This window comes from Triticum aestivum, chromosome 1A (assembly GCF_018294505.1).
Source record: "Triticum aestivum cultivar Chinese Spring chromosome 1A, IWGSC CS RefSeq v2.1, whole genome shotgun sequence".
Classification (NCBI taxonomy): Eukaryota; Viridiplantae; Streptophyta; class Magnoliopsida; order Poales; family Poaceae; genus Triticum; species Triticum aestivum.
The window spans coordinates 50,353,351-50,363,390 of record NC_057794.1 but is presented as its reverse complement, the minus strand read 5'-3'; the positions used below and the strand labels follow the sequence as shown (position 1 = coordinate 50,363,390).

The window sequence follows — 10,040 nt, the reverse complement described above, 5'->3', positions numbered from 1 at the left end:
GACTGCGCCAGGGCGACTCCATGTCCCCGTACCTATTTATCCTCATCGCCGACATTCTTCAGCGTCTTATTCTGCACGCTTCGGCTTCGGGGCTCCTTCTACATCCTCTAGACAGCTCTCTCCCATGCCCAGTCCTTCAGTACGCTGATGATACTCTAATTATCCTTCAGGCTAGCTTGGAGCAATTAATTCACCTCAAATCAATTCTACTAGAATTCTCGGCCGGCACCGGGCTACAGATAAATTTTCACAAGAGCACCTTCGCCCCTATTCATGTGGATGATGCTCTCGCCTCCTCTATGGCTGCGGTGCTGGGCTGCCCTGTGGCCTCCTTCCCTCAAAGCTATCTGGGCCTACCTCTATCCACCCACAAGCTTAACCTATCGGCTTTTTTCTTCATCATAGACAAAGTGGATCGGAGACTCGCTGGGTGGCGGGGCCTGCTCCTTTCCTTAGCCGGTAGGGCCATCCTAGTGTGGGCGGTCCTACGTGCCCTCCCACTCTATGCGATGTCTTCCCTTCTGCTTCCTCTAGGTACAATCCAGGCCATCGATAGTCGCTGCCGGGCTTTCTTCTGGGCAGGACAGGATACGATCTCTGGGGGTCAGTGTAAAGTTGCGTGGGATGCGGTCTGTGCCCCCTTCTCTCGTGGGGGTCTTGGGTTTCTATCGTTGCATCAGTTCAATCAGCGTCTTCTCCTCAAATATTTGCTCAAAATTCACTCACACTGCATGACCTCTGAGCCAAACCACCTGGCCTCCACATATGGTTGGAGCCACCACCGTGACCTCGGCGACCCAGCTCGTCTTGACACTGTCATCTGGCGCGACATAGTATAGGGTCTCCCTCTGCTCCGTGCCATCACCAGGGTAATCCCTGCCCCCTGGCGATGGTCGCTCCACGGCATTCTGGCTAGACTTATGGATCCCTAACCACACCACCACTCTAGCGGCTCAGTTCCCGGCCATTTTTTCCCACACTCTTAGACCTAACGCTTTCGTTGCAGCTGTTCTAGCCCACCCACAACTAAACACCTACCTCGCCCCTCGACTCTCGCATGCTGCAGAGAGAGACCTCGAATCTATCCGCTCTATTCTTGCCATGTTTTCCTTGAATGAACAGGTACCTAACCGGAGAATCAGCAGGCTCAAGGTAAACCTCTGACCACATCCTTCGCTTACGGGGCTCTATGGATGGACCGGCCGATGGATCCGATGGCGCTTGCAATCTGGAAGAACTATGTGCCAAACAAGTGCCGGCTGTTCCTATGGCTAGCGCACAAAGACAGGCTCTACACCAACGATCGAAGATTCAGGAGGGGCATTGCGTCCACGGCCTCTTGCCCCTTCTGTAACAACTCCGAGTCTATCAACCACCTGCTTTTCACGTGTGCTCAAACTCGTCAGATTTGGGCTGAGCTCAACTCTCTCTACCATACTACGCCCAACTCCATTGCAACATGTTGGGGCTCACTGGTGAATGACAAAGTCCGATCTACGGTGATCATCGCTATCCTATGGAATATCTGGAAGCGAATAAATGCTAAAGTATTCAGAGCTGAAACGATCTCATGCTATGGTCTAATAGATGCTCCTCCGAGCTAAAGAAGTCTCTTCTCCTAGAGTGGAGATCAATGGTGTTGCTCTTAGCTGGGAGAATGTAACTTTTCTGTTTTTTCCCATCACCTTCCCCCCTTCTCTCACCTTGTACCTCCTCTTCACCTGGTTGTAAGTTTCACGTTGATTAATATATACGTTCAGGCCGGCGTAAGCCCGCCGTTGCAGCGTCAAAAGAAAGAAAATTTACGGAGATGTTGTATACGTTCCTAGGTTCATTTGTATTCTCTTTCAGAGAATTTGGAACTTGAAAACACATTTCTGCCTGATCTAAAAAATATAGAGCGCCCATTTGTATTCTCTTTCAGAGAATTTGGAACTTGAAAGAACATCACCTTCCCCCCTTCTCTCACCTTGTACCTCCTCTTCACCTGGTTGTAAGTTTCACGTTGATTAATATATACGTTCAGGCCGGCGTAAGCCCGCCGTTGCAGCGTCAAAAGAAAGAAAATTTACGGAGATGTTGTATACGTTCCTAGGTTCATTTGTATTCTCTTTCAGAGAATTTGGAACTTGAAAACACATTTCTGCCTGATCTAAAAAATATAGAGCGCCCATTTGTATTCTCTTTCAGAGAATTTGGAACTTGAAAACACATTTCTGCCTGATCTAAAAAATATAGAGCGCCCATTTGTATTCTCTTTCAGAGAATTTGGAACTTCAAAATACATTTCTGCCTTTTCCAAAAACATGGGCTCTGATAAAAAAAAAAGCAAATCGCCCACCGTGGGGCTCGAACCCACGACCACAAGGTTAAGAGCCTTGCGCTCTACCAACTGAGCTAGACGGGCTTTGTGCCACTTGCTTCATTCGTCTGTATATATCCAAAATAGAACAAAAGCCCTCCTCCACCTACTCAGCAGAATGATTACCTTTTTTTAAGCTGGAAATATCTTTCCATTCCTTGACCTCGCTCAGCGCTCAGCAGAATCACCAAAGCATACATGGAGTCAGGGACTCGTTCCTTTCCATCAGGATATCATTAGCTCGACGGAATCATTCATGCATTATTATGCTAGACACATATAGACGCCTCAGTGGTCAGTGGGAAGTCGCAAAGGCAACATCGAAACTTGTCGCGCAGAGGCACAAACGGCGAAAGGTGGGCAGCCTTGCCGCCAGCCCACCAGGAACACAAAACCGTATGCTTGTGCCCACAGGTAGTGCCAATAATTCCACAACCGTTTCCCGCAGCCAGCAGCGTCTGCGATTGCAACCCTATGAAAAAGGCAGGCGCTGTTTGTGATTGCTTCCGAATCATCTCCCTCTGGTGACACCTACCGCCTACCACCACCAGAGGAGATACTCCTAACAGATAAGTCCACACCGGATATCATCAAGAAACTCGGTGCCCCGCCCCCAATAATTGCAGCCCTCGCATATAAATACGCCCGGCCGTATCCATATGTATGCACACACACAGACATCTCACACGATCCAATTATATCCTGCTTAAAGAGGAAGGTAGCTAGCTAGGCTGCATCTTTCAGCTGCGCCTGGTCAAACATGGCTTCCATGGGGTTTAGCTATGCGCAGGTACATGTGCGGCAGGAGAAGGTCCGGCAGAGGATCAGCCAACAAGGAGCCGCCAACAACTCGACCGTGAAGAACAAGAACAAGAGTATCGGTGAAGAAGACAAGATCAGCAAGAAAAACTGCGACTCATGGGCCGCCGCCGGCAGGGTGCATCCGTGCGCATCTTCCACGGCGGCGGCGGCGGCTGGGCCGGTGCCGGAGAGGTGAGGCTGGCTGGCGATGAGTTTTCTCTTCAGGCCACAAGAGGCTTGATTCGAGAGTTTAGTTTGTGTTTGTGACTAGTCTTAGCTTCTCTCAATATTTCCTCAAGGGAATAAAGATGTATGCTAGTATGTTTGCTTGTCTCAATAGTGCCAATATTTCAACGACCAACAATCAAATATACTTCAGCCACAGTTATCTGATAGCTCGAAATCCCCACCTAAAATTGTTTCTGACAGGCCTGCCTGTCGACTAACAAAGAGACTCACTAGAAGATGCAGGACAGAGTATTTTTACATAGCCAGAGCCATGGTATCACCCTGTCTTCCAACTGGAATCTTACTACTGCGAAGAACCTAGCTACTGACTAAAAGTGCTTGATCCTGAACTTCCACTCCCCCTTCACGGCATCAAACGCCACGAATTCAGCGCCATTCTTCTCGGTCCATTGCGCCAGAATCTCCTTATACCTGTCGACTTCTGGACCTTCCGTCAACTGCAACCCGGTCTTCTTATCGACGCATTTCACATTCAGGAGGGTGATCTCTGCAGGCTTGTTGAGCTCCTGCCCCACAGGAGGTCTCTTGCTCTCATCTGTGTAGACCAGGATCTCGCGGTCCTTGAACTCTACGATGGAAGCGATGTCGAGCTTCCTCACATCAGTTTCTCCATCAAACTTGATGCTGCCATAGCCATGCCTGCCGACCGTGAAGTCCTTCACATGTGAGCAACAACCTGGCTCGTTGCTTTCTCGTGCAGCAAGCTCTGCGATAGACGGCGAGGTGTAATAGTCTGCCTTATAGAGCCGAGGAAGCACACTTTCACTCACAGGGGCACCACCAAATGGAGTTATCACAGGATCAAATGGATTACTCCTAGCCAGGACAGCACCGTTGATATACCCTTTCTGTTCCCCAGCGGATCCTGATGATGGTGAACAAGATGTCAGTAACTCAATGCATATATCGTATGGCAACACACAAAGCATGAAGTAGCTTTGGTTCTGAGATATCAAATATTTTGACATTTGGGCTCCACAAGTGCTAATGGAGAACTTGGGTTTGCTCCTAGGATTCTTCCTTGTAACGTGCCAGTGAAGAATTTCTTGAATAAAGTATTGCTAGAATGAAACAGTAAAAGCTTATTTGAATAAAATACTCCTAGGAATCTTCACTCTGACGATGCTAGTAAATTCTTTTGCTTATTAAAAATTATTAGCATGAAGCAACAAAAGCTTATTTCAATAAGTTTTCCCATGGGATAACAAAAGCCAAGTAGAACATGACAGTGGATCCATTTTATAGCAACAAAAGTATCTACAGTTAATGAGGAAAACAAAATATTGTTTACTCTGCTTGAACCTGCATCGACTCAAGTTTGTGATGCAATGTGAAATAGAAAAGACAAAAACACATCATGCTTATCAGAAGTCTCAAGAAAATCCGAGCCATATGAAAATTACTGCTACAAAAACATTGCAGTATCAAAAGTCTAGGAAAAATAATGTAGCATCGACCTATCAGAAGTCTACAGAACAAACTAGTACCGAAAGCTAAGAAACTGATACGATACCACTGATAAGTTCTGGAGTATCTACCTGTTGAACTAGATGGTTTCCTGTCATGCTGCTCCACTGATTGGATAGTTAGCTCTTGGTTCTCTCCAGGATAGATACAGAAAGACACTGGTGTTGCTGAAGCTTTAACATTATGATGAACCTATGCAAAAGGACATGTGGATTTCATTTATGGGGTACTCAAAATGGACAGATTCAATTTTTTTGGATGCAATAAAAAGCGACTGGGAGCATTTTATCTGAATATTCATGAGCCCAAACGTGTGAGCATATACGGCTTGAAACTGTTTGAAGAGGTCCACAAGATTTCATCTTACTGTGCAACACAATTCTGGGCTATGGAGATTTATTGCCATACCTCTGTAGCACGACTGCCAGTATCATCATTCCTTGGAGAAAATCTAATCCTTACAGTAGTAATGTCAACTGGTAGTACCAACTCCACAGTTTTCTCAGCTTGATCAATATTTATCTGGAAAGGACGACAATAATAAATCAGATAAAGAAACAAAAAGCCAGGAAATATAGCCATTCAGTGACACCTACAGTAGTGGAATGACCGTTTGGCGATGGAGCTGGTGCTGAATGGGCGACCGAAGAGCTGAGTAAACTTCCTCCAGATTGAGTAGATTTTGAAGGGAACAAATTTTGGCTAAACATATGGCCTTGCTGCTTCCATCAGAACAATTAATCAATGAGAACACATACCAACTCCTATGAATGAAATGCATCATGAAAGAATAATCTTCTTTAGGAATACTTACAGCAGAAGATGTATCTGCAGGAGCTGTACATGCTGCTGTGTTATTGGATACGTTTTCCCAACATGTAGTAGATGGTGCACAAGATGAGCTTGAAAACCATGATGGCTTGTGGATTGGCTCGGGAGGGTATGAGAATAATGGTGACTGGGGTCCTGGAGGGCGCAGCCAAAATGGGTTGGTGGTACCATGTGCTGAGGATTGCAGTCCCACAGGTGCTGAGGATGGCTCAGGAGAGTATGAAAACAATGATGGCTTGACAGGATTTGCGAAGGCATTCACTGGGGCCTGGGGCTGGGGCTGCGAGGAATGATAAGCCCAAGGAACTCTGCCCTCCTGTAAGTTGAAACCACCTGGGGAACACACAAAACTAGATTAGTAATAAGAACCACATAAACTAATAAAATAAGTACATAATGAAAAAACACAAGATTCAACAGTTATTAACCATCAGTTATCATATAAGGTCCACACACGTTCTTTGGCCCCAGATTGCAGCCAGGGCACCAAGAGCAGTACCGTGTTGCTTTAATAGAACTAGTCAAGTCCTTGCACATTAGGTTAGGTCTCTAGAGGATTGAAGATAAATTAGGAAGAAAATTAATTAAGTATTAGAGTAAATAGTACTCCCCCTCCGTTTCTAAATATAAGCCTTTTTAGTGATCTTGACCATCACAGCGACCTGCCGAGACCTCATAGAACTTATCAAAAATGTAAACAGGACAAAAAAGTCTAAGTGTTGGAAATACTCAATATCTTACCTTTGTCTCCTTTCTTATAATCTGCATGTCGAAGCTCCTCATGAGATTTGCTCTTGAATACTGGCATTGCTGAAATAGATACATAGTAATTACGTTCAGGATCATCACCAGGAGTCCTGGTATAAGCAGAAACCCTGCTGCCTTTTTTAGACACTCCTACATAAATAAGATGTGAAAAAAGAAACAGTGAGATAACATATAAAATCTCATAATAAGTCAACTCAAAGAAAGAAAATTTTACATCAAATTGAAAAAAAAAGGTACCAATAAGTCAACTAAACCTTGAACCAGCCGTATTCAAAGAAAAAGGTCAGACTCATTTGACCAGCGGTTTTCCCCAGTTTTAAAACTCTTATTTCAAAATAAGCTAACTACTTCAATTACTAATCACCATTGAAGGTGTATTGTTATTGTATAGAAGGCACTACTGCCCATAACAAATAGACCAAGTAGATCATGTAGAGACTTGCATGAATATTAGGATCAGATTACTGCATCACGTTTTGAGTCAATAGATCAAGAAATAGTAAGAAAAAAATGGTATTTAAAAGTGCGTTGACAAATTACAATGCACAGCCAAGTTTACATATTCAACTACTCCCTCCGATCCAAAACAAGTGACATGGTTTTAGTACAAATTTGAACTAAAACCACAAAAATTATTTTGGATCGGAGGGAGCATGTTTAATGATAGCAGCTGAAAATGTAAGAGACTGGGTCAGCTATAATTTGTGAATACATGATGAACTAAATGAAAAGCACAAAGAAACCACAAAACTTACGGCCAAAGGGCCCAAATGAAGGCTCAGATTGCACCCCAAAGGTAGGAACATGTGAATAATGTTGGCCTGTTGTAGCTGTACAAAGCAATATGAAATTAGTTTAGTCAAATCAGCTGTGCTGAGTAAACTTATGAGTAATGAAACCGTAGAAACCAAGGTTATGTTTGGGATTATATCTACTGCTGGAAATAGTGAAAGCAACATAGAAAACAGTGGCATTGCCAAATAGTTCAGAGAAGAAAAAAATACCCTAATGGTTTCACAAAGGAATATGACCACTGCATGCAGCAAACAATTTTGATTATGACAATTAATTTATTGATAAAATATCAGAATTGACTACATACATGCTCATGAATGGGTAGTTTTGTAAAAGAATATTCCTGTAGACTGTCATGGCTCTTGTGAATATGTCATGAAGAAAATAACGATCCAAAGAACATCATGGAGACCATGAACCAAAATGGCGTGCTCCTGGGAACAGAGTAGCACTTGCAGCCTACTATAGCTGTTTATATAGCGTCCATCTCCATTAAAAAACAGATCTTCCAAGAACTTACAAAAGACCCTGTAGTATCACCATACTGGTTTGGTTGACCTTATTACTGTCATACTGGATTGATTAGCCTCAGTATACATAGTTTCAAATTAGAGAAAATCAAAAGTCAATGCTAAATGAATACTTCCTACTATATATCAATCATAAGTCACGAGGAAAGAAAAAGATCAACTGTTAACCAAAAACGTCAAAAACCACCAATGGTGCTTCAGTAGTCAGAGTTAAATCTTAAATGCATCCTAGTATCGTACTGGAATTGTAATACTTGCACAATCTTGTTGTGCAGGACATTTGGCTAACAAATATCTTGGGTTATGAACTCAAGGAAAATTGTGTTCTCAGTTACACCATAAATATTTCACGTATTCATGAACTTACTCAGGGATGCTACTTGATGGCATCGCCAGAAATTTTACTGTTCATCCAACACATGCACAGTCAAACAGGGGAAGACACTGCTAACAAATAGAATTCACATCTACCATTGTATTGAAAGAATCCATCCAATCTACTTCAGGATAACCAAATAGCAGACGATTAAATAAAATAGAGAATTGGTGGACAGAAGGCTACTTACAGCCAAATGGTGTGTTGGATGAAAAAGGTGCCTGATGGGGCATGGGGTGCCCGAAGGCATTAGGGGATCGCCCAAATGCTGGGCCACACCAAGATGAATAGGAGCCCATGGCAGCACCAGAGGCTGGCGTGAAACCAGACGAGGATGGAAAAAAGCCCGTGGCTACCGGCGTGGAACCAAACGAGGATGAAGAAGGGCCCGTGGCAGCACCAGAGGCTGGCATGATACCAAACGAGTATGGAGAAAAGCCCGTGGCTACCGGCGTGAACGAGGATGAAGGAGGGCCCATGGCTGCACCAGAGGTCGGCATTACACCAAACGAGTATGGAGAAGAGCCCGTGGCTGCACCAGATGCCGGCGTGAAACAAAACAAGGATGGAGAAGAGCCCATGGCCGCACCAGAGGTCGGCGTGGAGAACAATGATGATGAAGAGCCCTTGACTGGCCCAAAGGCTGGCGGAGGGGTAGACCAAGATGAAGAACCCATCATAACTGCAGAAAACAAAGATCAAATTGAATTGGATGAATGACAAGTTAATAATCTTAATCCCTAATTAACGCCTAAGCATGGAAGATAAAACTGCATCAGTCACACAAGACACTAATTGCTAGGTACCAGAAAATGAAGGCACGCGATCAACTCCTTGCCAAAATTGCAAACATATTCACTGAAACAAAACACATCCGTCTATCCTGGCAGTTATATTCACTGAGCGGGTGCATTTCTCATACGCCGTGCTACATTCAGAAACCATAAAGTAATTCTTCACCTCCGGATTGGAGGCCTGCTAAATTTGTTAACTCTTACTGACTTCCCATTAGTTTAATGATTAATCTAGCCCGCCAACCCCGTGGTAAACTGGAATCTAGGCAGCAAATGCAGCGTAATAAATAGTTAAATAACTAATAAGAAAACCCAACAAACGAACCCCCCGAATCAAACCACATAGAGAAAAGCGCTTCTAACAGAAGAGGAACAAGTGCAAATAAAGTGGGACCGTCGCGTGCCCAGTTCGCTCATTCATCCAACGACAATATGTACAGAAGAAAACGAAAAATGGTGCGTGCGTGCGTGCGCCCGTCACACAAACCGACGAGAAAACGCACGCGGTTGCCCCGGCGGGCGGCAGCCGAGTAGAGCTCCTAATCAAAATCGACCCACCCGAAGAACCCTAGCCCGGGATTGGGGACAGAGCTGAACCGTCAGGTAGGCAATGCGGCCACCGCGACCTAGCGTCGGACCTGACCTACGAGCGAATCGCGAGTAGGTTCGCCGGGGTTCCGGTCGCATTGAGGCGGGGAGGAGGGTGAGGAGGAGGGGAGGCTTACAGGGAGGAAGGAAGGCGGCGGTCCGATCGAAGGGGCGGCGCGGCGGCGCGGGGTTGGGCGGGCGGGGGTCCTCCGCCGTCTGGGGTGGAGGGAGGGAGAAGAGGTGGCGCGGGTGGGCTCCCCGGTGCGGTGCCGGCGCGGTTTATATACTACAGCGGCGGTTGGGCTCGGGGGACGGACGACTTCCGGGTCGCGGGTAGCGTAGGAGTGGTACAGTAGCTTACATATCAAGCCACAAGAGTAAAATATGACTTGTCAGCTTTCTTCCAACGCCACCTTTTTTTTCGTTTTTTATTAAGTCTTCTTCGGTAGCCACTTCTCGGCAAGGGAGGTGGAACATGA

General features: G+C 45.3%; 2 protein-coding genes and 1 non-coding gene across 4 annotated transcripts; 1 reads left to right on the top strand and 2 right to left on the bottom strand.

The window, feature by feature from the left end:
* Positions 1–2,334: 2,334 nt before the first annotated feature.
* TRNAK-CUU (transfer RNA lysine (anticodon CUU)) lies at positions 2,335–2,407 on the bottom strand. The gene has a single exon. It is a non-coding gene; the product is annotated as a tRNA-Lys (tRNA).
* Positions 2,408–2,997: 590 nt separating this feature from the next.
* LOC123189147 (uncharacterized) lies at positions 2,998–3,558 on the top strand. The gene has a single exon (XM_044601494.1). It carries the CDS (start codon positions 3,123–3,125, stop codon positions 3,357–3,359), a length of 237 nt encoding a protein of 78 aa, XP_044457429.1. The 5' UTR covers positions 2,998–3,122; the 3' UTR covers positions 3,360–3,558.
* LOC123189135 (nuclear pore complex protein NUP98A) lies at positions 3,512–9,825 on the bottom strand. 2 transcript variants are annotated; one of them, XM_044601477.1, is made up of 9 exons: positions 9,699–9,825; positions 8,370–8,861; positions 7,234–7,308; positions 6,452–6,607; positions 5,694–6,043; positions 5,476–5,598; positions 5,288–5,401; positions 4,951–5,071; positions 3,512–4,277 (listed from the first exon to the last, which is right to left on the bottom strand). In XM_044601477.1, the coding sequence occupies exons 2-9, from the start codon at positions 8,857–8,859 to the stop codon at positions 3,721–3,723; spliced, it is 1,986 nt and encodes a 661-aa protein (XP_044457412.1). In that variant the 5' UTR covers positions 8,860–8,861; positions 9,699–9,825; the 3' UTR covers positions 3,512–3,720. The 2 variants fall into 2 exon arrangements, with proteins under 2 accessions (XP_044457412.1, XP_044457420.1); XM_044601485.1 differs by lacking the exon at positions 9,699–9,825 and having other exon boundaries at positions 8,370–8,660; positions 8,769–8,861.
* Between the last annotated feature and the right edge of the window lie 215 nt (positions 9,826–10,040).